This window comes from Aphelocoma coerulescens, chromosome 15, assembly GCF_041296385.1.
Source record: "Aphelocoma coerulescens isolate FSJ_1873_10779 chromosome 15, UR_Acoe_1.0, whole genome shotgun sequence".
NCBI lineage: Eukaryota > Metazoa > Chordata > Aves > Passeriformes > Corvidae > Aphelocoma > Aphelocoma coerulescens.
The window spans coordinates 4,288,953-4,316,104 of NC_091029.1; the positions used below are offsets into that span (position 1 = coordinate 4,288,953).

At 52.7% G+C, this 27,152-nt stretch overlaps 2 protein-coding genes across 3 annotated transcripts in view; both read right to left on the reverse strand.

Moving 5' to 3' along the window:
* Positions 1-4,546, reverse strand: part of CORO1C (coronin 1C) — a 47,734-nt gene extending 43,188 nt beyond the window's left edge. The window contains exon 1 of the mRNA XM_069030467.1: positions 4,527-4,546. The gene's annotated coding sequence lies outside the window, so the exon portion shown is untranslated. The remainder of the gene's footprint in view (positions 1-4,526) is intronic.
* Positions 4,547-10,029: 5,483 nt separating this feature from the next.
* The window catches only part of SSH1 (slingshot protein phosphatase 1), a 34,140-nt gene continuing 17,017 nt past the window's right edge, over positions 10,030-27,152 (reverse strand). For both annotated transcript variants that reach the window (XM_069031291.1, XM_069031292.1), the window contains 13 exons: positions 26,579-26,682; positions 24,872-24,936; positions 24,021-24,142; positions 22,630-22,698; positions 22,175-22,240; positions 20,761-20,955; positions 20,380-20,473; positions 19,190-19,318; positions 18,511-18,557; positions 17,145-17,291; positions 16,361-16,561; positions 14,998-15,604; positions 10,030-14,566 (listed from right to left, as the gene is read on the reverse strand). In XM_069031291.1, coding sequence (XP_068887392.1) covers positions 13,295-14,566; positions 14,998-15,604; positions 16,361-16,561; positions 17,145-17,291; positions 18,511-18,557; positions 19,190-19,318; positions 20,380-20,473; positions 20,761-20,955; positions 22,175-22,240; positions 22,630-22,698; positions 24,021-24,142; positions 24,872-24,936; positions 26,579-26,682 — 3,118 coding nt within the window. In that variant the 3' untranslated portion in view covers positions 10,030-13,294. The remainder of the gene's footprint in view (positions 14,567-14,997; positions 15,605-16,360; positions 16,562-17,144; positions 17,292-18,510; positions 18,558-19,189; positions 19,319-20,379; positions 20,474-20,760; positions 20,956-22,174; positions 22,241-22,629; positions 22,699-24,020; positions 24,143-24,871; positions 24,937-26,578; positions 26,683-27,152) is intronic.

The following is a 27,152-nucleotide window of genomic DNA, read 5'->3' on the forward strand; positions in this document are numbered from 1 at the left end:
GGGTGGATCCTGCAGGGATGGACGTTCTTTGCTTGACACAGCGCTGGAAGAGTCGCTAAGGATGGACTCAGGTGGAAATGATACCTGCAGAATTTTTACTAGAGCTTCCTAAAACAGCTGGGTGAAAACACTCCAAAGAACACCCAGATCCTGTCTGGGATTAACAAGCTGTTTAGATCACAAGGTGAGGAAGAAATTACAGGAATTTTAGTCTGAATTCTCCAACAAACAGAAGGAACAGCTCAGGTTTTACATGTGCTCTTTGGTTCTGCTGTAACCACTAATTTTCATCACTTCAGGTGAGTAAAACCACCCTAACAAACAATTTAAATGTTATCCAGAGTGCTGCAAGCCCAACAATTTGTCAAAATACGCCACAAATCCTAATATTTCTAAAGGAAAATCACCAAATCCTTACAGCTACAAGGAGCCACATACACCAAAGTTTACCCCATTTTATCAGCACCTGGTTAGCCACATTTTGCAGAAATTCAGGATTTATTAAAAGATCCATTTCACCACTTTTAGCCATCCCACATACTTTCCCCTCGGCTACATCACTGCAGGATTGCTGCAAACTATCTCACAGCCTTTATACGGAAACAGCACCGTGGCTACAGACTCCACCTCTGAAACTTATGTCAGCTGCTAAATTTAGCCTCCTGCAAATATGCATCAACTCCATCCCTGCAATAAATCCCCCTGCTTTGCTCCTGGGATGAGCCTGATGTGCTTCATAAGGACCACGCTGGGTGTGTCCCACAGCCTTCCCCACCAGGGAGATGCTTGGAGTTAGAGGAGGTAAAGAAACACCTGAGGCACGGGGTTTTTTTAGGAGAAATTTTGATTATATTCTTCAGTTTGGTGTCTCTGGGCCAACCCAAAGGGGGGGCAAACCCCGTTTTTTGGAACCAGTGAGGTCACCGGAGGGATGAATTTGTCTCAAACGTTTCATTTTGCTGAAATCCTCATTGCTAAATATATTCTGAATGGAGGGAAACAGCTTAGGGAGGGTTTAGAGAGATCAGCAATTTAAAGTCCTGTTATTTTGCAGCTTAACTTCTAAATCAAGTGAAATATGCCAGACAGGACAGTCTTGAACCCTGGGTTTGCAGGTATCTGAGTTATACAACTTTTCAAGGACTTTTATGTCCCTATTTATCTATTTGTTTCCTGAAGCCTTTTGATTATTATTATGTTTACTTCATCATAATATTTAATTACCAGGCAGTACTAGGTTCTCCCACATCAAATTTGAATATTTTTATATTTCTCCTTCTATGGCTTCCATTATTTAGGGATCCCAGCAAGGCCACACCCAGCAGCACTGGGAAGAGCTGCTCCTGCTGAAATCAGGGATGTGATCCTACTTTTCACCTAACATTATTGGAATTTAGTGATTTTTAATGCAAGGAAAAGTTCCCTGCCTATGGTAGGGGGTTGGAATGAGATGATTTTTAAAGTCCCTTCCAACTTAAACCATTCTGGGATTCTGGGATTCTCTGAAATCTGAACTGATTGCAGTGACAAACCCACCCCACCACACTTTCTGTCCGTGGAATTAGATTTACTCTCAGCATTAATTTACTTTTTCTGCCTTGTTTTGTCCATGGGCATGGAGTGAGTGCCAGGGGCATCTTTATGAAACTACTCCCAGTCCTGGTTTTTAAGAGACATCTCCATGATCATCAACTGTTGAGCAGCTGCCAGGATGAAATTGTTCTCAGAGCCACCACATAAGGGCTCTGGATAATGGGAAATCGATGCTGTCACTGGCTGGGAGGATATACTGCCCAGGGAAGTGTTCCCCAGCTCCTGCAAAGGGTTTGTCTGGAGAGAGAGGGAGAGCAAAATCCCTTTGGACTGGCCTTATTCAATCCTTGGCCAGAAAGGGGAGCTGTAGAATTAGGGAATGAAGATAAGGAGAGCAAAATGTTCCATCAGATGTTTTGAAACAACAGCCAGGAAAGGAGAATTGTCTGAAAGCGTGGCAGAGCTTGCGGGCAAGGGAAGAGGAAAACATGGATTAAAGGACAGGGTTAGGAGCCAGCACCCCTGAGCTTTATTCCCATCTCTGTGTGACATGGAACCATCACTGTGGTACTGCCAGACCCCAGAACTGGGGTCACATCACAACCCCCCCTCCCCAAAGGGCAATAAAATCCTCTGTGGTGAGTGAGGGCCTGCGCTGACATCGCTCCTGTGCTGCTTGGAACGGCTGGAAGATGCTGGAGATGGACAAGGAATGAGTGAACATTAGGCCAGGATGTGCATTAATAATTGACGTTATTGTTATTAATGATTTACAATAGATTTCATCAAGCACATCTATTACTGCATCTCCCCACTCTCACACCTTTTGTGCAGCAATATCAGTGTCAGACACATCCCTCCCAACTCAGCTGGAAGAAAGGCATCAAAAAATGAGTTTTTACAGCAAAAAGAAACCTCTAATTTCAAGCTAATCTATTTCCTCATGTATTTTTCTCCATCACTGGACAGGACTGTGAAATATTTTCATTTCTATTTCTTCAGTGAAGGGGAGGTAGGTCCCAATACTTAATTAAAATGTTGGGCCACCGAATAAACCCAAAGCAATTGCTTGCAACAGATGGGATTTCCTTTGTTGCTGCCTCTGGATGATTAACGAGGAGGAGAGAGACAAGAAAGCAGAACTGAAATTAAAAAAAAAAAAAAGAGAGAGAAAAAAAAAGAAAGAAAAAAAGCAAGCTGTATTTTATTTACAACATGAATATCCTGGGATTGACAATTCCTAGCATCCTGAGCAGCAGGAAAAAATCAGGCAGGCAGGGAAGGAGCCGGGGCTGGGCGCTGGGGTTCCTGGGCACTGATCACAGAGCCTCAACATTCAAGCACTTTGGAATCCTTTTGCCATCTCCTTCTGTTTCTCTCCCTGCTGTCTAGGACCAGGTTGGACCAAAGATGCTGGAAAAGTCAGAGGTATAAGAAAGGAAACACATAAGGGTAAATCCAGGTGAGGTGTCTGTGTTTGAGATTTGGGAAGATCAATGTTTAACCCAGCTTTTAAAACCCCAACAGACTGTCATGGACAGAGCAGAATGGAAAGCTGTTCCTGCTCTTCTTCCTGCTCCAGTGGAAGGTGTCCCTGCCAATGCAGGGGGTGGAACGAGATGGGCTGTGAGGTCCCTCCCAACCCGTACCATTCCGTGAGTCTCTGATTTTTTATTGCAACATTTCCACAGTTCAGCACTGAAATATTGTCTCAACTCTTCCTGTTTATTCAGGAGAGCAAGGAGGTAAATTTGTGTCAGGAGGGATTGAGCTGCAGCTGGTATTGCCTTGGGGAGGGAACTGATTCCTTGTATCCCTTCCCACCTCCTTCTCCTGCCAGCCCTTATTCTGTCCACCTGCTCCTTCCATCCCGGGAAGGATGTGCTGCTCAAACATCCCAGTGCCCGGTGTGGCTGATGGGAACGCTCCAGCTCAGTGATACCAGACCCTCCAGTGATATCAGAACCTCCCTCTCAAGGAGTGTGGAGATCCAGACACTCAGATACCACCCCCCTGCTCCGTGCTCTGAGCCTGGCGCTGCTTGCAGTGACAAATATCTCCCACCTCTACTTCTTTACATCATGCAACGTGTCCTCAGCTGCTTCCTGAGAGCACAGGAGCTGTTTGTCATCCCTGCAGGGATTTTGTCATCCCTGACACACTCAAACTGTGGCACGTTCATGCTCTGACTCTGTTGCGACAGTAACCGACAGCACAGCGTGGGATAATCACACCTATTTTTTAAGCAAACTCAGTTCAAAGCCACCACAGATTTCCTGTGCCTTAAAACACTTATTTTCCCTTATAAGGAAATGCACAATTGCAGATTGTCACTGAACAGAAGATGGGAGTTAGGCAGCGTGGGTCGGGTGGCTCCTTGCGGGATCCAAACTCTCACACAACCACTCATTTCTATCCCTCCCTATTTCTGCAGAACTGCTGTTTTACCAGGAAAATTTCAGCAGAGTTCACTTCTCCATATTTTTTGCAGTGAAAGGGTTTCCAAGTTGATGTCATTCTCCTGAAAGGCTTATTCAGTGAAGTCACAGTGCAGGAGAAAAAGAACGTAGAGAAAATAATGCTGCTTTTTTATAGCTAAAATCAAATTACATTGGCTCACCCAGCGCCTGGAGAGACAGAGGCAAATAATCCCGCATGGCAGAGGGAGGAAGCATCCTATGGACACTGCTGCACTGTAGCTGCTGTGAGAAGCAGTGAACTGTATTTACTCCTACACGGGAGTCTGACAAAACAAATCTTTCTCCAAAACAGTTTCACTGCACCAAGGGCTTTGAACCAACACCTGATTCCCATCCTGCCTCCTTAGGAGTATCCATGCGCCCTGAGCACATCCCGTCTGTCACCCGGCTATTCCCGGCAGTTATTCCCCATCCACGGCCATGCTCCCACACCTCCCCTCCCCACCAGCCCTGGAACAGCGACCTTTAGGACCCCCCAGCCCCACGGCAGAGCCGGGACCCCTCACTCCTCACCTTTTTTGGGCACTGGTGCCGCTGCCGTCCCCTCCGACGCCTTGGACTTTTCGAAGGTTTTCTTGGCATCGGCAACTTTAAGCACATTCTCGTCCTCCTGACTCTTCCTCCCCTTCCGCTCCGGCTCCTCTGAGCCCCCTCCTCCCGCAGTCCTGCCTCCAGGGAGCAGCTCCGTGCCCGCCGCTGCCCACTGCTCCCTGCCAGGCTTGGCCTCATCGCCGAGGGGCTCCAGCAGCGCCTCCGTCAGCGCCACAGCCTTGCTCATACTCAGAGCCAGGCTCTCCTTGCTGTGGGTCCTGACAGGAGGGGCCGGGGGGGTTCTTTTCGGGATGTAGGAATCGAGTTCATCGGCTTCACCTCCAAGCTGCTCCCTGCTCTCCGGCAGCTGGCTGCTGCTCTGTCTCGAAAGCTTCCCGGTGTCTCTGGCCACCGAGGGATAATTTGTGACCGCAGGGACCATTCTCTCAAGGCTCTTCACTACCTGTTGGTCTGGCTCGGGCTTCCCGGCCGGATGCTCCTCGCCGGCCTGGCCGTTCTGGCACAGCTCCGGCGTTCTGTCGGGCTGGGGGGTGAAGCTCCACGCCTGCCTCAGGCTCTCGGCTGCCTTGCTGCCGTCCCTGGGGATGTAGGAGACAGGTGTTCCTGCCTCCTGCTTGCTTTGCAGGATGTAATCCATGAGGATGGCATTGCGCTCGAAGCTGTCGGACCTGATGGGCACTGTCGGTTTGTTCCCCTCCGAGGGGCCCTTGGGGCTCAGTTTGGTCACTTGCCTGCTCTCCACGCTGCTTTCCGAGTCCGAGCGGCTCATCTGCCTCCTCAGGACTCTTTCCAAGGAATTGAGCCTGCTGAGGCTTGGACTTGCCACCTTCCCATCCCCTGCGTAGTCGTCCTGAATCAAGGGTAGCGTGTCCTCTGGCTCTTCCCATTCCTCCTCAGGTTCCATTTCTGCCTCCTGGATGAGGCGCCGGTACTCGCTCTCCTCCAGCCTGTAGACCACTGGCCTCACCGTCCTGCCCGTGCCCACCCGCCTGGGCACCACCTCCAGCTCATACACCTTCGGAGGGGCTTCTCCCTCCTGCCCTCTCCTGCACCCTTTGGACACGGGATGCTCTTCCAGGCTCAGGTCCCCTTCCAGCCCCCGCTGCCCTCTCTGCCCACTGCTGCTCATCTCTGACCTCTTGGCAGGGCCTCCGGTGTCACTCCGGATGTTGGGGAGGTCTCCCCGCTCCCGGCTGTGTCCCAGGCCCTCCTGGCTGAGCTGCAGCAGTGGATAATCCTCACACATCCCTGCGGACTCTCCCCGGGAAGCTGGGCAGTCTCTCCCCCTCGCCTTACTTGTGTCATCCCGTAAATATCCACAGTACTGCCAGGTGGAGGCTTCCATGGCTGGGAGCTCTGTCACCGTAAATCCTGGTTCCAAGTGCTTTGGGACTGGCCAGCCAAGATTTTTCCCACCTTGGGTCTCGGCAGGCTTTCAGCACCGCCTTCTCCTCGCTCCGCTCTGGGAGACGGCAGCACTTGGAAGCGTCGGAGCCTGGGTCATGTGAACTGGCGTTCCTTGGCCTCATGGCCAGCGGAGAGGAACATCCCGTTGGCACGATGGAGCCTGTGCTCTGCTGCTCCTGACACCACACCCAGCACAGCTGATGCCACGCTGGTCCCTACCCAACCACATCCCACCTGGATAACTGGAAAAACCCCCTCCAGCTGCTATTTGCTGGTCCGTGGCACTTCACAGTCAGGACTTGCTTCCCATCTGCATCCTTCTCCAGGGATTCTCCTCTTTCCCCAACCTGCTGCAGCAACAGCTCCCCACAGTCCTGTGCAGCAATCCTGGCTTCCCTCCGATTTCGCTGCTTCCAGAGGGATTTACTGCCAGGCTGTCTGGGCAGGATCATCTGTGTCAGCTCCTCGTGGGTTTCGCAGAGAGATGGAAACCCACATCCGTGCCCCTGGCACTCTTCCCTCCTCCCTGCCCCGCGCCTGTTGGACGCGGAGCGGCTCCCCCAGCGCTCCTTCCTTGGAAGCAGCGCTGAGCCTTGGGCTGTGTCCCAGAGATCAGGGGAGAGATGCCGCCTGCACGGAGCGTGCGGGGCAGAGCCGGAGCGGCTGGAATGATCTGCGGGAATACGTTATGGCAAAGGGAATTGCTGTGACAGAGAACAGCATCCCGAGACAAACACAGGAGCCCGACAGCAGCCTCAGACACAACTTTCCCTGCGGAGACTCCAAAACACAATTATCAAAAATCCCTATTAACGCGCCGGGCACTTCTCTAAATAACCCTCCAAGGAGAACGTTCCTCCCTTTGGATAATGCTCCGGAAGGCGGTGGAGCCGGAGAGCTGGAGGGCTCTAATCCATTTGTACACAGCTGGGATGCCTGGCATTGCAGCGAGCCGCAGCTCCCAGCCCCGCTCCCAGCCCAGCCGCTGCCCCAGCGCTTTGCCTTTTATGGTTCCCCGAGCCGGGAAGCATCCCGAGGCAGGATGCAGGAAAACACCTAGATCATCCCAAAAGAGATGCCTGCACAGGCACCTCTGTGCTGTCAGGGCTGAGTTACTCCAGTGTCACCTGAAGAGTTGGCAAGCAGCCCCCAGGACCTGGCCCCAGCCCAAATGCATCCCCCAATATTCCATAGGGCCAGAAAATCCTGCAGGGCCTCATCCAGAGCCCTCAAGGACCCAGGCAGCCTCTGAGCATCACTGACCCAGAGCAGCTGTGTGGGTGATGCCTGGATCACAGTCGTGATGCCACCACCCCATCCCATGTCCTGTGTTAGGAGTGAATCCCGGCCACTGCCGAGGGGAAGGAGCGAGGGATGAGGGTTTTCCTGGCCCTTTTCGGCCCAGAGCCAGCCAGGCCCCTCGCTGGGACAGTTCTTTATCAGGGCAGAGCTGCTCTGCACAGACAAAACCCTGTTTGTTTCCACTGGAAGTCTTAAATCCCTGCCGAGGCTGCCCAGAGCAAACACAACCAATTCCCAGTGGGATCAGGGCTGGTGGCCGGGCTCCTGCTGCTCCTGCCAGCACCGGCAGTGGGAGAACCTGGCAGCAGCAGTCCTGACAGGTAGAGAAATGCTGAGCAAGGTGTGCTGGCAGGTGCAGGAGTGAGGGATGGCACAGCCAAGTCACTTCTCCTGTGGGATGAACTCAGTGTTGGCACTGAGACCCGGTCGATAATTCCGAGTGTTCCCCTCGAGCCCTCATGGCAAAGCTAAATTCCTTCTGGGCTTCTACAAACCCTCACGATTTGGGGATATCGTGGTGGTTTGGGCTTGTCCTGTGTGGGGATCGCAGAGCCCAGGGCTGGTGTGGAAGGGGCACAGCCGTGTCCTTGGACCCACCCTGGGCATTGTGTCCTGTGTTCCGGGGAGCTGCTCGGAGCTCTGACACAGCACCAGCGCGGTTCTGCTCCTGAACCCTCTGCATAAAAGGAAATGGCAGCTGCTGCAGCGTTGCTGCTGCCCCGTCCTTCAAACAGAGGGAGGAAGAGACTTTTAGGGAATACGCACCGAGGCCAGAGAAAACCTGACCTGCAGCTCAGCTCGGCCTGTGCCTGCTGCAGGAACAGGCTCCTCTGGCCTCGGCAGCGCCAACTCGCAGCTTCTGCTTAGAAAAATATTTACATTTCCACCTTTCCAGAGGCCAGTGTGGCTGTTCCTGCCACGGCCCAGCAGGAATGGACACAGAGGCATCATCCTGGGGCTGCAGGCAGCTGGAGAACCACTGCCAGACAGCAGCTTCTCCTCTGCCGGCGTGGAAGTGCAGCCACAGCCCTTGGAGTCCTTCCTGTGGCTTCTCTGTGCATTACAATCAGCCTCACCCTCCTGCCAAACCTCATCTTTTTACCCCAAACCACCATTAAAGCACCTGCTCACCACCCCTGTGGTCACCCAACTCCACATGGAATTGGGAAACACTGGCAGGGAACGAGGGAACGGTCCTCCCATCGGAGAGTCCTTGAGGAGATCGGTTCAGGAGCACCTGCAGCTCCTCCATGGGGGAGATGAGGGGCCCGGCTGGACCCTGCCCCTTCCCACCACCCCAGTTCCCCACCCGAGGGCACCCAGTGCCAGGCTGCCCCTGCCCACGGCAGCTCCAGGCTCAGGCACCTCCTCTGGTCAGTGAGGCTATAAATAAACACTCCCTGGTCGCCAGAGAGAATTTGTGTTGCTCCAGATGTTGCCTGGTTTTGTCATGGCAACATCACAACAGGATGTAACATTTGGCTGTGAGGAACTGCTCCAAAAAGGACCAATTTCCAATCCTAACAAGAACATAAAAAGAGCCAGGGACTCACCAGCAGCCCAGGCATGCTCTGGCCATTCCACAGTCCCATCTTGTGGTTCCCCATATCCAACTCACACCCACCTCTGGAGCTGGGAACTGCTCCGTGGGGAGGCTCCATCTTCGGGAAGCTGAGCTGAGCAGGGAGCGACGTCTCCATCGATGCAGCCAAGGGATGTGTGAGTTAAATGAGGCAACAGCAAGCATTGACCCCAAAACAGTGTGGGCTGAGGGACAGGCTGTGCTCTAGAACCTCAAACCCCAACGGGAAGCTGTTCTTCCCAATCCAGAGCTCCAGGTCTCCCAGCTCAGCACGAACTTCCCAGTGGCTCATCGCTGGAGAGAGTTAACCCCGGGGTGCACGAGCTCCACACAGCCCTTGCTCCTGCTGTTTCCCTTCCTTGTTCCATCGTGTCAGCTCACCTGGGAAACTCCAGGGAGGCCCTGTCACTCGGCCAAGTGCTCTGTGCCGGGGTCCTGGATCAGGGCAGGGACAGATCCAGTACCAGCTCCCGGTGCCTCAGCTCCCACAGCAGCACCTGCCCCAGGCCGTGCCAGAGCTGCTCCCACACCTGGGGATCCATCTCTCCCCTGGGAATACCCTCAGGTGAAGGAGACCCAAATGCTCCAAACCCACCCCCGGCAGCCCAGGCCAGTGTCCTCCATCGTTTGCAGATGATTTTCCCAGCCAGGGAGCTGCTGTCCATGCTGAGTCCCTGTGGGAGCTCCTGGGCTTCCACACCTAGGATGGGGCTTTTCTGAGGGAATTCCACAGCCCACGCTGCTGTGGCAGCACCAAGCCCCTCTCCCAGTTGGGATTTGCCAGGCTCAGCAGGGTGCAGGTGTCACTTTTCCATGTGCCACTGCTCTGGTGCCAGCATCCTCTCTGGAAGGTGAGCGGCTTCTCCTGAACCCAGTCTGGGGTCTCTGAAGAGACCAGGTAGAGAATGAGTGATTTCCATCCTATTCCCCTGGATCCAGCCTTCAGGGGCATCAGAAAACAGCCAAGACCCCAAAATGAGGGAAGCAGAGCCAGGATAGATGGGGAATGATAACAGGGCAGACAGTGGCTCCGGGATATGTCCAATTCCCTCCTTTTGTTTCCATCCCTTCAGGGCCTGTTCCCCACGGCCTCACTGATCCTCCCCCACCTCCAAACAAAGCTACAAAACTCATTTGTAAAAGGAAAAAAAAAAAGTTTATTTTTTTTTCCTCACAAGAAGCACATAAAATATCCAGGACACTTTTACAAACAAAAGTAAAAAAAAAAAAAAGTGCATGATGCATCCCTCCCGCGGGCGTACAGTACAAAAATCCTGCAGATTTCCATATAAAACTGGGATAAGAAATACCATGGAATAAAGGAACGTTGTTATGGAGTACAGCAATGCACAGGAACAGCTACACGTCACTCATCCCCCTCCTCAGGGGCTGACCGGGACAGTCCCCACCGCTCCGGCCGGGAGTCGGTGACACGGCCGAGCCAAACCCTCCCGGCACGGGAAGGGGCCCCCGGGAAGTCGGGCACTGCTGCCCCACGGAGCGACACCACCCGGACCGGGAATAAGGCGCCGGTTTGTGCATTTCAGGATTTCTGGCAGGACGGGACAGGGTTTGGATCTGCCGAGCAAAGCGTGGTCGGTGATGGGATGTGTCCCTGCACACCCCGCCCGCGTTCCGGCAGCGCTGCATAGATAAATGGGATCAATGGGATCAATGGGGACACCGGGAGCAGCCACCGGCACCTCGGCTGTCACGGAGCCCTTTGGTTCTGCCATGCCCAGAGCAGAGGGAAGCGGTAGCAGGTGAGCAGTGCCGAGCTCGGCGGGGACAGGAGGGCAGGAGAGGAGGAGAAATGATCTCACTGCTACCGGAAACACCAAAAGCACCAAAAACTCCCCAGAGAACAGCAAACAGCAGAGTCCAACAGCTCAGCAGATACACAGTGTTTGTAAACTATGAGTAAGGCACTCCATCGTAAGGACACGTACGACACGTGGGGAGGACGAGCACATCAACCTTGTCATGCAACAAACCCGACGGGACGGGGCAGGTTTGGCTACAAACCCCCGGGGATGGCACAGCGGAGCTTCCGGAGCAGCTCCCACCAAGCCGTGTCTGTATCCCGACCACGCAGGGAGGGAGCCCCGAGCGAAGCCTGGGGCTGATCCAGCCAGAGCCAGGTGGGAGCAGCAGCGGGGGAAGGCGGAGGGTGCCGAGCTGAGCCCCGGAACACCCCCAGAACTCGGCAGGCACTCGAGAAAGGGGAAGGAAATCAGATGTTCGCTTGTATCAGTTCACGGAATTTTCAGAATTAATTCAAATCTGTCCCCAGCACCTCTTCCCTCAGCCAGGCAGCGATGGGAAAGGTCGGCAGCACACAGAAAAATAACCTGTGGGTGGCCCTGGAGAGCCGAGGGTGACGGTGGAACTGTGCTGGGGTCACTGCGGGCGGCAGAGGCTCCCGGGCAGGGCACACGGAGGGTTCCCGGGTGCTGCTCCGACCCTGCGGCACCCAACATCCCCGGCGCCTCCCGTCTGCCCCTTCCCAAATCCCAGTCTGGGTGCGAAGGAGAATAAAGATGATCCAAACACAGGGAATGGATCCGGCCGTGGCTTATGGGGATTTCATCCTGCCCCAAGCACGACCCAGCGCTGCCTCAGCCCAACTAAGCAGAGGCTCCAGCACAACCTCCCTCTCAGAGCAGCTTTTGCTCCACACCAGATCTCCTGGGTGGAACAAGTGCAAATCAAATTCACACTCTTTCAGGAGGGACAATTATTCACTGATTGCCTGTCCCTACAATTCCTCACACAAATGAAACATGCAGGATCTTACGCTTAAGGGGAAAAAGGGAACTCTAGGCATTTAGGGCAAGAAAACACACGGCTCCCTTCCTTGAGACACTGAATTTTCAATCAGTACAGTTCAGAGCAGCTGCTGCAGCCTGGCTCTGTCCCACCTCAGGGAGTTGCAAGAAAGCCTTTCCATGGAGATTTAAAAATGTGGGCATACTCACAGCCAGGGTGAGCAAATCCATCTGTGTGATGCCCCAAATCTGCTTCAAAACATCACCTGAAGGCACAGGGCCTTGGATGGGATCGGGGGGCACCGAGGTTTGGAGCACATTCCCTGCTCACTTCCCAAGCTCTTCCCTCTGGACTCCGTGAGGGCTCACACGGAGCAGCTCTTGACCAGGCTGGTTGCCAAAAATACTCACAGAAAAGTGCATTCCCTATGGAATGGGTGCACTGCTGTGATCCAAGCAGCAGCCCTAGCAGGAGGGGTAACACTGGACTGAGAGCACGGACAGCTCCCGGCTGCCCCCCTCCCCTCCAACATCCCTCTCCTCGGAGCGTGTCCGTGCTTCTGCCCGACTGCTCCCCCGAGCAGGATTCATGGGGCTTTCACAGCCCTGTGAGGTCTGGGACAGGCCCAGCCCGGCTCCGGGGCCACCCAGGCTCCTGACACCCACCATAAATAACACCCAGGATTCCTCCAGCAGCTCCCGGGCTGCCAGCAAACCCAGGGCACAGGGACCGTCCTACAAAACCGACAGCACAACCACAAAAGAGACTCGGTCACCTAAGGGGCTCCAGGAGAGCCGCCCCTCCTCGGCCACCTCCTGTCACTCACAGCCCAATGACAGAGGGTCCCTGGCACAGCATCCACGACACTGACACAGCTTCACATCACGAGGGTCCACAGGCAACCACTGGCCAGGCTCTGTCAGCACTGGAACAACACCGACCACAACGACAGCAAAACACCCCAAGAACACAACACCTGTGACAGCCACACAGCCGGGGTGACATCGGGGCACAGCGTCCCCACGGACACAGCTCAGCACTCCGTCACCTCCCAGCCACAGCCCGGGGAAGCCTCTGTGCCCACACTGCTCCAGGCCTTTACAGCTAATGCTAAGGGAATTCCTTCAAACAACAGCAAGAATTCTGGGAAAAGCCTTTTGGATAAAAGCCCCGAACAACCAACCAGGACAAAAAGCCAGCGAGAACAGAGGTAGTGTGCGTGTCACCATTTTAAGGATTTTCCACAAGTGCCCTGTTTAAATAGAGACTTGTGTTTGTTCTGTAAAAAAAAAGTCATGAATAATTATTTTGAGTCTTTGAAACAGAATATTTCAGCATTTCAGATATAGATAGAGATACAAATATCTATCCATAACCACACACAAATCCACGTTATTACACTTGGCAAACAGTACTAGGAAGAGCATCCTGCAGGACAACAGGCAAGTCACACACCAAGTCCTCCTCTAAGCCATGCAACACATTTTATTTCCCTTGTGCCCTTCACTGTGACCCATCGTGGTTCTTTCCTCCTCTCTTGGAGCACAGGGAGGGGATGAGGAGGTGGCACCACATGAGCTGCTGCAAGTCAGATGATAAAACAGCACTGAGGCAATGAATAAATGCTGCAAACCCCCGAAATCCAGCCCCCTCCTCCCCCTGCAAGGCATCAGCTTTTGCCCATCCAGAGCATGTTCTTCAAGTTCCCACCCAGAGGCTTCAGCCCCGGTTTGGAGGTGCCGTCCGCACTCCTCAGGGGGGGCTCACAGAGCACGGAGCACTCGCTGGACACGGCCTCCTTGGAGTCTGTGATGGTGGACACGTCCACGTCACTCGACAAATCCTCGGAGGACAGGTTCAGACACCCCAGCTTGGCGAGGGAATTGGACCTTTTCAGGGGTGAGGACACGGTGAGGCCGGCCAGGCGCAGCCTGGTCTCGATCTCCTGCGTGCGCTGCTTCACCAGCCCGGGCTTGCCCCGCACGCTGTGGATGCTGTCGCTGCTGGAGCTCCGTGTCAGGTTGGAGCTGCGGGAAGAGGATGGGGTGTAGCAGATGGTCTTCAGGAAGTCCTTGGTGAAGCTGCTCGTGTGCTCCAGACGGCACCCGGCCGGCGTGGAGGTTTTCTGGGAGATCCCCTCCAGGACGCGCTTCACCCCCAGCTTCTCTACGTCATTCTCGGTGTCTCCGGGCACCAGCGGGGCCGGTGCCAGGAGAGGCACAAGGCCAGGGTGGGACATCAAGTCCTCACTTTCCTCCACGATGCTGGAGTCGACCCTGCCCAGGGGGCTGTCCCGAAGCAGCGCTGAGGCGTCCGAGGGCAGGCTCTTGAGGCGCTCCAGCTCTTTGGTGTGCTTCCTGACCAATCCCGCTTTCTGCAGCTGGAGCAGCGACTCCTGGTGCTGCATCAAGTAACTGTTGGCGCTCGGCTTCTCCAAGTCTTTGCTGAACAACAGGTACTTCAGGTCCTTGGTGGGTCTAGGGTCCTTCCTGGCCAGAGACTCTTCCCTCACCACCTCTGCCTGAAGGAGGCTCCTGTCACAGTGGGAGTTTCTCCGGGGCAGCAGAGCTTTTTCGGGGGTTTTTGGAGCATCTTTCCCTCTCTCCAAAAGGCCGCAGTGCTGATCGAGTGACCCGCACGTGCCAACCTCCAGAGTCCTGGCTCCTGGCGCCAGAGGAAGTGGAGCCTCGTTATGTTTAGTTCTGAGTGGCTCCTCGGGGTGTGCCCTGCTGGGCAGGTGCTCCATCAGGTGGGAGTGCAGGTGGGACAGGAAGGGGGGCTGGGTGCAGATGGTGCTGCTGCGCCGCGCGGCGCCGGCGCTGAGCCTCTCGCACTGCTCCCCGAAGGAGTCGGGGGACAGTCCCGCTGAGGAGTACATGCAGTCAGTGCAGGACTGGTAGGAAGGCTTCACCTTGCTGAGAATCCCGAACACGGCATCGTGCTGCAGGAGAGAAAACAGGCACAGATCAACGAGCGTGGAACGGACACCAGCACAGCCCACAAGGTGTGGGACAACCAAAGAGATCTGGAGCAAAGCCCATTTGCACCTCAGGCCCGGCAGCAGGAACTACAGCCATGTGCTTTCCCAGCAGACAGCGTCTCCAAGGAATACCTACCGTGCCAAGCGAGGGTCATGCAAGCGAGCTGCCCACAGCACTTTACAGGGCACTCACTGGGCACTCTCTGGCATCTACATCCACAGCTCGGGCAAGCAAAGCCCTGGTCAGAAGCACTTCGAAAGGGGAGAAGCTCATCATGGAATGAAAGGCTTTATCCAAGTCAAATGAAACTGGGCTATGAGGATGAGAAGAGCAGTTTCACTTGCAGCAGAGTCAGCCATGCCAATCACCTCCATCTCACCTCCATACGCACCTCAAAATCCTCTGGGCAACTCCTTTTGCTGTTGTTGTTATTCAAGTTCTCCCTATTGAGCCTGCTCTCCTCCTTGTGCATGGACAAACGTCGCTTCCACTTCTCCATGGGATTTTCCTCCCTGACACCGTCCTCCCCCGGCGCCCCAAGGACCATCCTTCCCTTCCTGGGGCTGAAGTCCAGTTTCTTCTTCGCCTCCTTCTCACAGAAGCCGCCCAGCTCTGCCAGCAGCTCCGCTCTCTCTGGCGCCTTTCCTGTCTCCAGCAGCCTCCCCTGGGACGGTGCAGATGGAGGCTGTCCCACCAGGGCATCGCGCTCCAGCTGCTGCTCCATGTGGAAGAAGCCCTCTCTGTCCCCGGGAATCTTGTTCTCCAGCAGCGTGTCCGAGAGGCGGCGGAAGCAGTAATCGAAGCCCACGGAGCCGTCGGAGCCGGCGCGGTTCTCCAGGTAGGCCGACTGGGAAGGCATGTCCAGGTCAGCCAGGCGGTTTTCCAGATCAATGTCCAAGCTCTCCAGTAAGAAGTCTCCCGATCCCGTGGTGCCGTCGGTGTTCTGGGGCAGGTTGCTCTCTGCCTGCTGCTTCCACAGTTTATTGTGGCGCTGCTTGCTGAGGACGGGACAAGGACATGAGTGACTGCCCTGCAACTGCAGCATGCTCAGTGCCAGGAGCTTCCCTCCCTCCCCACAGCCCAGAACCCAAGGGCTGGGCCCACACCAGAGATCCCACTTGGAAAAATCACCTTCAGCATCAGGACTTTTTCCCCACACCCGCCCATTCCAGAGCAGTGCCCTGAGAGCAGCCATGGTGGGATCAGATCTTGGGAGACCCCCCCAGGGCACAGAAGCCTCCTCAGAGCAGAACACCCCAAACTGACCCCTCTGCATGTGCCGTGGCACAGCTCCTGCTGAACCGGGGGACAGAATTCTCGCCTCTATCCTTAGAAGATAAATACTACAGCCCTTGCAGTGACCGAGCCCTGGGATTGGCACAGAACCACAAACGCTTCGCCTCCGGCACGGCCTGAGCTCAGTTCTGCCTCATAAAACAAGAACAATGCTGTGCTGAGCAGCACTGGCTGCTGAGAAATCCAAATGTGCTTCCCAAGCACGGAGAAACCCTCACTGAATTACACCAGAGCAGCTCTCCCAGCTAATTTCCATGCAGGGAGCCTGGCACAGGGAAGGTTTGGGGAAAGTACAATTGGCCCAGGATTCTGCCTGTGCCCTTCTAAAGGGACCCTTCAGGCTACACCCCTCACACATCTGTGGGCACGACAGCGACAGAGCCCCACAGAGATCCAGCAATCCTTTGTGACGTTATCCACAATCAGCTCCTTTCCTTCCCACTCATCCCGAGCCTTACCTGGCATCCAAGATGCCCTCGTACTCCAGCAGCTGCCGCATGAAGCCGGCGTTGGGCCGCGCGATGCTGCGCTTCTGCTTCACGTAGTTGTAGGCCTTTTCCAGGGACCAGCCGAATTCCTTCATGGCATAGGCGATGACGGTGGATGCAGAGCGGCTCACGCCCATCTTGCAGTGCACCAGGCACTTGGAGTGGTTCTTCCTGCAGGAGGACAAACAGGAGAGTAAATCCCGTGTCACCGGTTATGGATTTGTTACAGAGGAGGGATGGCGCTTCCTGCTTCTGCCCACCCTGCACCACGGCTCCAGAGGGGAGGAACGCTTCAGATTATGTGGGCCAGGAGAAGAGTCCCTGTCCAGAAAAGCTGGGAGTTAGAGATGGGCAGCCTCATTTCAGAGAAAGCCTCCTGCCTCCATCCAAGTCTTTGGATGCTGGGATCACTGGGAAAAGGCTGAGTGTAAAGGCCCAGCAGGGTTTGATGGGCTCTGCCTGCAGAGACAGCTGGGGCAGATCCAACATGGACACGTGCTGGAGCAGCTCCAGAACTTCTCCAGAACAGGAAACATCCTCATTTCCTTTTGGAAGCAAAAGAAAGTAGCAATAAAAACACTGGGCTAGGAACAGGTTAATGCCAGTCCAGGAAGGGACAGGGCACAAGGGAGCTCTGGGGATGCAGAACGATGATGCCAAGGCCCTGCAGCTCATGTGGCTTCGGGAGGGCTCCAGAAGAGACACGGAGAGCTGGGATGTGCCCTCCCCCAGGGCCAGGTGTCCCAGCACTCACTTGGCCTTGTTGATGAAGTGATAAGCCTCGTTCCAGTGTGCCAGCAGGTCCGTGGTCTCCTCGTCGTACACGCGGATGTTGTGATAGGCGAACAGGCCCGGGAAGAAGTTGTCGATTTCCCGGGTGACGTTCAGGATGTAGTCAATGCTGTGGGCATGAGGAGAGACACCCTGAGCTGCCATGGTCATCAAACAGGCACTGAGGGACGCTGTGAACTCATGGAATCCCACCCAACATGAGCTGTAAGGTTTTACCCACAGCCCTAATCCCAATCCCCCAGGACAGCCAGTGACACGGGGCACACAGGAGGCCGTTCAGCCACCTCGCACTGCCAGCACATCCCAAAGCGTCCAAACATCCTGGGCACAGGAGGGAGAAGTTTATTTTATGCCATTTATTGTCTCTGAGTCTGTGTAACCCAACCAGGAGCTCCTTGCCGTGCCACACAGCTCTGGGGACGCAGAAAGAAGTGAATCATCTGGGAGCAGAACCCAGGGATCACCATCTCCAGCTGCAGGCTTTAGCTGCAATCCCTTCCCTTTCTTTCTCACCAAAACCATGAGAGAGTCACATGTTATCTCTCAGTTCCTGCCAAACATCACAGCAGGGATAACAATGTACCCGAGAATGAATGTCCAGATTGATTTATCACCTCCTATCACTCAGACAAATCAAGGACACAGGATATTTGTCTCAGAATTTGTCCAGCTTTGCCTTTGGACACTGCATGTCCCAATGCAGGACATAATCATTAACACCCTGCTTGATTTCCTTGTCCCAAGATGTGCAGACATCTGCTCCCAAGGACTCCAAATGAAGTATTTTCAGCAGTGCTGAAACTGTGAAGAATTTCAGTTCCTCACACCAAGGCTGGTGCAGGCCTTGGGCAAGCAGCAAATATTTATAGGCAGAATTCTCCCTGATCCAAAAAGTGTGGCAGGGAACAGAGCCAAGCAGCACCGTGGTGATGGGAGAGACACCTGGAGCTGCCTGCCCAGGCAGGTGAGGAGGAGCTTGCTCATCCCCAGGCAGCTCTGCTCCATCTGGATGGAGACTTTTCCTTAGTGCTGTAACCTTTGCTCCTCTGCAGCCTGCAGGAATTCACACCTGGCACAGCACTGGGCACACTGTGGGGATGGAGATCCTGATGGACCTCACAAATGACAAGGTTTGTTATTTTCCCTCTGTGCTGGTGATGAAAGTGAGGTTGGAGAGATTTTTCCACAGAGCTGCTGGTGGGAAGTTACTCCATGGCTGAGAATGGGCCCCAAATCATCCCTAGAGCCTACAAAGGTCCTCTCCAGAGTCCTGGGGGAATTGCAGGCACACAGCAGAAGGTTTGGAGCCTGGCAGGGGCAGTACTCACCCCGAGCCCTGCAGCTCCTCCAGGTTGGAAGCGTTCCACTCGGAGCCCTGCAACAGCCACAAACACACATTTCCAAGGGGCCCCAAAGCAGCCCTTTTTCCTAAAATTCTGCCACCCCCCAGCCCCAGCCATTCTCCTGAGCTGACTGGAATGCTGGGAACAGCCTCTGAGATAGGAGTAGGGCATGGACAGATGTCCTGTCCTGAGCAGGCAGGGATCTGCTGAAGCAGGGACAAGGGCACAACTGAGCCACAGAGTTAGTTCTAGGTCAGGGTGTGACTGAACTCATCCCAAATCACTGCCCCTGGCCACTCTGGATTTTTAAACACAGGGAGAAATACCTCAGGGGAAGAAAGTGAATACACCTGTGATCCCAGACATGCCACACACAAGAAGTGAGGCACATCCTGAAAGCTCTGGGGGTGGCTACACCTTGGATTCCCCCCAAACCTTTGCAAGAGAAAGCTTAAAACTGTTAAAAAGCAGCTTTTGCTCTCAAACACGAGCACTTCCTCTGACTCTCTCCAGAACAACAACAAAAAGCCCCAACGGGCACAAACTGTTCATCTCTGGGAAGTCTTTGTTGCAGAGGCAGAGCCTGGTTTTGCCTGGAGTACCATCTAGTGGCAAAGGATTGGACACAGCATAGCCCAGCTCTCCTGGAGCTCCTCACACTCACCAGGTACAAATGATCAAAAATCAGGGATGGTTTGTCCATCTGACCCAGGATCAGCAGCATTTCATTGTCTATAAATTCCTTGAATTCCTTCAAGTTGCAGTTCATGTGTTTCTCCAGCTCGTTTCGGATCTGCAGAGCAAAGACAACGGATGGCACTGGAATCTTGGTGTCCAACAGAAACATTTGTGGGCACTTCCCTCAAAACACTTTTCTGTCCTTCATTAAAAACAGCAACAGGGACTCAACCTTCTGGAGACCAGGAATTTCCCTATGTGGCATCTCTCCAATTATCCCAGAATGGTTTTTGTGGGAAGGGACCTTAAAGCTCATCTCTTCCCTGTCCCTTCCACTGTCCCAGGTTGCTCCAAGCCCCATCCAAGCTGGCCTTAGACACTTCCAGGGATGCAGCAGCCACAGCTTCTCTGGGAATTCCATCCCAGCCCCTCACCACTCTCTCAGGGAAGGATTTCTTCCCATTATCCCATCTATCCCTGCCCTCTGGCAGTTTAAAACCACAGTCCCCTGCCCTGGCATCCTGGTATCCTAAACCCCCAAACTCAGAAGCTGTAAATGAAGCTTCAGGTAACATTTAAGAGGGGAAAAAAAAGTACTTTGGGGTACCTGCTCCTTAAAAATAATAATTTGAGAGATAAAAACCAAGAGCTTGTCTGCAGCAGGAATGAGGAACCCGTCCACAGACAGACAAGTTCTCAGCTTCCTCCTACCACTTGCATGTTAATAACCTCCCTTAAAAACCAAAAACCCACCCCAAAAAGAACTATTTCCACTCTGATCACGTCTGCACTGTGGGTGGATGGATTACACCAGCCTGGGGGATGGATCCAAACGAGCTCTAGCCTTGATTTGTGATTTTCCATCCATAAACTCACCAGCAACACGCTGTCTGCAAGGTCCTCTGACATTTGTCCAGGGAAAAAAAAAGGAAATAAAACCTTAAAATTTGACTTGAAACCCACACAGTTGTTACTGAGGTCCTGCAAGACAGTTCTGATGCTGGGATTATCCTGATTTCTCAGGAGGGAGGTGCAGCAAAGCCAGAGCAGAGCCTTTACAGAACGGTTGGAATGCACATTCCAAAGCCAGTGATACCCAGGCATATGGTGCCTCCTCACCACCCTCTGGAGAGGGAGTCTGGCAGGAAGAATAAGAGTGAGAATTTTTATATTTACCTCCTTGGAAGTCACATTTTCCAGGTCTTTGCTGGTCATGATGCTCCGGAGCTTGGCTTTAATGAGCCTCTCTGTTCGTTCCCTTTCCGTTGGCCTGGGAAGGAACAGGAATAGGAGAGGATGATTCCAGGCTGGCAGCACATGCACAGCACTGAGGAGTAGGGGGAAAGGGATTTTTTTATAAGAATAACTGGAAAAAAGCAGCTTGTTGGTGCTCATACACTTTATCACCAGCTGAAGTTTCAGGTCTGATTATTTCACGCAAATTCTCTTTTGTTGCTTTCGCAACCCCAAAAACGAACCAGGGCAGGAGGAACAGAGAGAAGGGGAGATTTCCTTCACGAGCCAAGCAAACTTTTCCAAATAAAATCCAGCACTGACTTGTCAACAAAGAGGGCTGGGGAGTCGGGGCGGGTGGACTCCAGGTCCTGCATCGCGTTCCACTCGTTGATGCAGCTCTGGTCCGAGCTGATGCAGCTCTCGTAGTAGGTGGCCCACACCAAGGCCACCCCCCCTGGGAAGTAGTTGTACCTCCTGGCAACTTCACAGGCTTTGTGGAGGATCTGTAAAGCAGACCTGCAGGGTGGGAGAAAAGATTTGGGCAGCTGTGAGCAGACAGAGCAGGAGCTGAGAGGATTTCACGGAGAAAAAGTGATTTTCAGCATTAGTTGTTGCAGTTTGCTCTTTGAAAGCAGCAGATTTATGGTGTCAGAGCTCAAAGAGGCACAAACTGCACCTTGGGGGCTTCTCACAGCAGGGCCAAGGCAGGGGCTGAAATCTTCTCCTAATTAACAGGGAAAAAGGAGGCACAAGTCGCTCTGGGATCTAATCATTAACCAACTTGTACAGCCAAAGGAAGATAAAGAACAGGGACAATTTTCCATCCACCTCCAGCAAGGAGCCTGATGCATATTTACCAGCATTCCTGGCCTCTGACAGGCTCCAGGGACAAGGCCCAGATTGGGTCATTTGTTTTTGTAAATCCTAACATTACTTTTTCCCTCCTTCCCTCCTCAATTTTTCCTTTCTTTAAGGCTCTACTCCGAAGTTGTTGCACTGAACACATCAACCATGGCCAAGGCTGGCAACAGGAGGGGCCAAATTCAAAACTGACAGGAACAGGAGCTTTTTTTGTGTCTGTACCAAATCATCCCTAGCACAACATCCTTCTCCACATCTGTATCTGTTCCCTATGAGATGCTGCAGGAACAGGGATCTCTCCAGGCTCCAACGGGAGCCAGCACTGCCGAGGCACAGGGAGATGCAGTTCCATGTGGAGCAGCCTCTTCAGGGAGGAATTTGCTGGCTCAGCCACTGCTGACTCAGCCACCTCTGCTTCAGGGGTTTGGAATCCCTGCACTGGGGAGGGGTGGCAGGAGCTGAAAGGTGAACGGGCACCTGGGGCTGCAGGAACCCCAGGAATGGGGCAGGACACAAGGAATGCCATAGGCTGGCAATGGGCCCTGCACCTCCTCTGTCAGCCAGTGAGAGAAACATGCAGAGAGAGGAAATTCTTGGTTTGCAGCTCCAGGAATTCAAGTTCATCTTTCATATTTATTCATCTCTCTGGTGCCACTTCCCCCGTGCTGAAGGACACAGAGCTGCTCTGAACTGAAGCAGCAGATCCTGGTTTGGGATCAGGATTCCCACAGCCCCTCTGCTGACACAGGGAAGCAGCTCTCTGCTGCAGCTCACTAAATACCCATCGTGGAGAAGGCTAAAATGCAGCTGATTATTTTTTTTGAATTTACTGACAGAAAGAAGAGTCTCTCCCTGAGCCCAGCCCCTCACGTACCACATGGCTTGCACTGATACAGGTTTGAAGATGTGCATCCTCCCTGCAGTGCTCACGCTGAAGCCACTGGTGGAGAGAGGGAAAATCAAGTCAAAAACCGCTTTTCTCTCCACCCCAGCCTGCTCTCTACAAACAGCTACTGCACTGGGGCACTCACAGGCCAAAAGAACCAGGATGAGAATTTCTCTCACTGATTTTCCAACCTCTCAAATAAGAATGGCAAGAGGCTGCCAGGAATGGGAGCTCCAGCCCTCAGTGGGGTTTCAGAGCATTCCCTGGAACCATGGGAGCAGTGTGAGGGCAGCAAGACAAGAGCTCACTGTCTGAGTAAGAGGACTCTGCAGCCATGAATCCAAAATGGGCCCTTCATTTGCAAGGTGATGGAGAATCTCTCCTAGAGCAGCCCCCAGATAGGGAAGGACATTCCCATTTATCCTTTTAATGTGGTTTCTTACCCATCCCCATCCAGATGGATTTTAGTATCACTCCACAGACGAAGAACCATTCCTATAGTGCAGCTTTTACTGGAAGAGAGATGGTGAGACAGGATGTTAAATATAGGCCACGATGTGATCATGCCAATAGCCTAAATTATTAATACTCTTTAATTTTTAAAATCCTCAAGCCTTGCTCTAGTAATCCCTCGTAATATTTTAGGCCATCAAATAAAACTGGAGGCTGGAGTCTGAAGGTCTGACAAGGTGATAACTCATGGTGATTGCTCCATGGGATCACTTTAGCTGGTGGAACAGATAAAAATGGATTTCAGGGGTTTATCTGACCCAAAAGAACACTTTCAGTTCAGACAGGCAATCTGGCAAGAAAACCCTGCTATAATGAAGGCCAGGAACTTCCAGCAGTAAATAATTAAGCTACTGAGATATTCAGGTTTTAAAGGAAATTGGGATGCAGACAGCAACACAAATCCATCTTTCCTCTTGTCTCACATCAGTAATCACCAGGAGCAAATGAATGCCAGGTTGGTTCAGAGTGGAGGCGACATGGCGAACTTCCAGTGCTGTGGCACACCAAGGGAATGCCACATGGGAATTTCAGAGCTGAACAGAGGCAGCATCAAAGCCAATGACAATAATCTTACGAGGAAGGCACAGCTGGGAGCTTCCCTACAGATCCCTCTGCTGTGCAAAGCTTCCCCTTCCCACTTTCCAGGGGAAACCACCAGTAAGGTTTTCCAGAATTAAACAAAACTCACAGTGGCTGCACCACAAGGATGGGGCAGCTTGTTAAATCCTGGGAGAACACACACAACAGCCTGGCAGCTCCAGCCTCCGACTCCAGCTCTGCCAAACCAGTCCCTTCTCCCTGAGCCAAGAGCTTTGCTGCCTTGGTTTACTCACCAGAACTGGAATGATCTGAGAGGGGCTGTGATAACAAAGTATTTCACTTGCTTTTCCAAATACTGTGTGCTCTTATCAGTCAGACAAAAGGAACAGCTCGTTGCTGACACAGTTGTTTGTTGGTTTTGGAGCTACTTCTGCAGTATTGTTTTTTGACGTTATTTGGCAACAAAGCTACTCCCCAAAAGCAGCTCCATTGCATCATTCCATCAACACACTGGAGTCTGGGGGAGAGAACGAGCTCCAGTTTTGCAAATGTGTCTGCAAGAGCATTTTGCAGGGAGCAGGCAAAAACTCCCACTGGTGAGGTGGATGCCACGGCCCTGGATTCCACGGAGACTGAAAACTTTCTGGAATAAAAACGTCAGAAAACTCAGCCCCGTGTCCTTTCTCCTGCTGGAATCCGCAGATGCAGGTAACCCAACTGCTCGGGGACAGTTTGGTGCTGCCAGAGAGCCCATCCTGCCTGGTTCCCAGCTCTGACCTACCTCTCCTTGCTGGAAAAGTCCACTCCCAGCAGGATGTTCTCCTCGGTGTCCTGCCGCCCGTTGCTGTACACCACCACCATGTAGCGCACGCGGTCGCTCCACACGCTCTCCAAACGCACGGCCTGCAAACCACCTCTGCCTCATTAGTGCTGCCACTGCTGCACGAGGCTTCTGAAGTTTTCATTATGCCCAAAAGCTTTATTTAGTGCAGTATGGAAGATACAGCAAGGCTTGCTGCCAGTGAGGGGAAGATTAGCCGAGATTATCCTCTCCAGTTTGGGGAAATGCTACAAAATGTAACCCAAAGGTTCGTTCTGAAGTTTCAAGCAGGAAGTGTAAAAAACATTGGTGATGCACTGAGCTGGAAACAGGCAGGCTCAGAGGATTCTCCCACTCACAAGCCTTCACTGAAATAGGTTAGTCCCACAGGAGGCACAACTGGCATCCACTTCTCTGCAGAGAAGTGACTTTTACAGCAGATTTTTATCTGCAGGTTTCTTCAAAAGGAAGCCCAGCCCAGCTGATGCAATTTCAAGGCTGACTTAAAAGTGTCCAAGAGCATCAGCAAGGTCTTGTCTCTCCTCCTGTACTAGTGTTTGTCAGCTGGCTGGAAAATTGAATCTAACAAAACAATACATTTCAGGCAGAGCGATTCCCTGACCCAACTCATTACCTGGACATAAGGACCAGGGCAAAAGGAGTGGTCAGGAAAATGGGGCAGGGCTGGAAACCAGCACAGAGTTAAGGCAGCTCTGAAATCTAGGATTTGCCAATGCTTTTCCTGCTCCTCTACAGGTCTGTTGCATACACTTCCAACAGAAATGAGAGCAGGAAAATGCACCTGTCCTTACCAGTTTGATCCTGTCCTCGCAGCGCAGGAGGTTGATCATCACCTGGAGGTGCTGGGGCAAGTCACCTGCACAGAAAGCAGGGCAGTCATCAGAAAGGGGCTCTTTCTGCACTAAGAATCAGCAGTGTCCTGACCTTTAAAGAAATTGGATGTTTCCAAGTCAAAAAATACTAATTAAGGGAGGTCAATTAACTTTGCTGTCCCAGAGAATACTAAGAACAGAGAGATTCTTGGATGGGCATTCCCTGGATGTGTGAGAACCCAACCTTATGGTATTTGGAAGCCACCAAATCTATTGAGACCAGCTGTGCCTGGCACAAGTGAGGATTCTCTTCCTGTCACAGCACCTTAGAGAGGACAGATGGGTTTGGCCATGAGAACAGGTGAGGAAGAAGAGGAGGAAAAACTCAGATTAAAAAAACGGGAACAAAGGAGGAAAGAACACCTTTGAGCTGTGAATCACCCCCAGCATGTGGGATCAGCCCCACTGGCCCTACAGAGGGTGTGGCTGAGCACGAGTGACCTCCAGGGGGATGAACTCTCCAAGTTCTGCTCATGCACCAAGTCCCTTCAGCTCTAGGTCTGTGGGTACATTTCTGTTTGGGGAAAGCAGATGAAAGGAACAAGGAATCTACAGGAAAACAAACCAAGTTCCCATCTAATAACTCAGTAATGCACTCATAACTTTCCATGTGAGATAAAATTCCTTCCGTAGGCTGTTTGCTGGGTATATGGAATTGCTGACAGTTAAAGTAACCCAAAGCCAAGCCTGGCATTCAAACACCCCCTTTGTGCTGGAGTGTTTGCTAAGCAGCACCACACAGTACCACACTGTGCCTTTCCCATAGGCTCCCAAAATGCCCCAAAATCCCAGTTCTTCCTGCCCAGTAACCACCCATTCCCAAACTGCCAAAGGTGGAGGGTATAAAAACTGGGGAAGCAGAATCCGCTTCCCTGAACGCCCTTATCTGCTTCCAAATCCGTATGTACACTCACCATACCACTCCCTACCATTTCTTCCCACCAGTTTGGCAACTGGAAGGGACTGGGGGAAGCAGGACAGTCTGTTCTTAAATCATGATAAACTCCTACAGATTGTGGTGAGCTGACAGGAAAGGGGGTTTTCCTGAAACCAGGATATGAGGAGCTGACAAATGTAATTCTATCCAGCCACCCAAATCCTGATCAGACATCCCTTCCTCTGACCAGCAACATCCAAACAAAACCAGCAACAGGAAGTTTCAAAGCAAAAAGTCCCAAGCTTTGGATTACTGAAGGCTGGGAGAGCCCCTGGAGAAATGTCCAGGACATCCACGACTGCCCAAGGGGAGGCAAAGGTTAAATCACTGAAGCTCAAGTGACATTTCCTCATCTGTGGCTGGGGAAAATAGGGAGAGAGATCCCACACAGCCCTTCTGGCTGCCCAAGCTTCCCTGCCTAATGAGAGCCATGCAAAATGCCATGATTTCCACAGAGAATAAATTTCTACTCCAGTCACAGTTCCAAGAGAATGATTAAAGTTTAAACCAAAACTCAATGATCCCAATAAAAAACTCAATAATCTGAATGTGGGCTGAAACCCTGGGCTTGCTCAGCAGGTTGTACAAGGCTCACCAGCACAACCTGGGCAGTCACCCACCTGGTGCCATCAGCCTGTCCCTTTGGATGAGAGGGAAAAAGGATCTCCAGAGGTGATTGAATCAATTACCTGCATGTTTGTGGGGATGCTGGAGGCTTCGCTGGCCCTGGGAGCTGTTTCCTTGCTGTAAGAAAAGGGCTGCACCTTTCACCATGAAAAAGCTCTCGCTGAGGCTGGAAAAAAAAGCCACACAGGAGTCAGCTGAAAGGAAAGAGCAGTAAAATGTCCACATCTAGGGAAGGAAGGGCTTTCCTCACTAAAATAGTAGGATTTTGCCACAGCCACTTGCACAGCATGGCTCTGGGATTATTCATGGATTATTTATCTGTCATTTTCCACCACTGTTTTATTACTTAGCCCCTGCAGGAGATACTTGCCTGAGCTGTCATGGGCTGGAAATGACTTTATCACTTGATTATGGAATTCTGCAACTTAAAAGAAGCAGAGGGTTGGACTTGTTACAGGCTAAGACCTGCAAAGGGACTGGAGAGCAGGTTCAGAGCCCATTGCTTCCTGCTCCTTCCAGTTCTTGACATTTCTTTGGAATTCAAAAGCAAGAACCTGCAACTGTGTAGATTTTAAAGAGAAACGGAGATGGAACCTGCACATCCCAAGGGAAAGGACACAGCTCTGAACCCTCAGG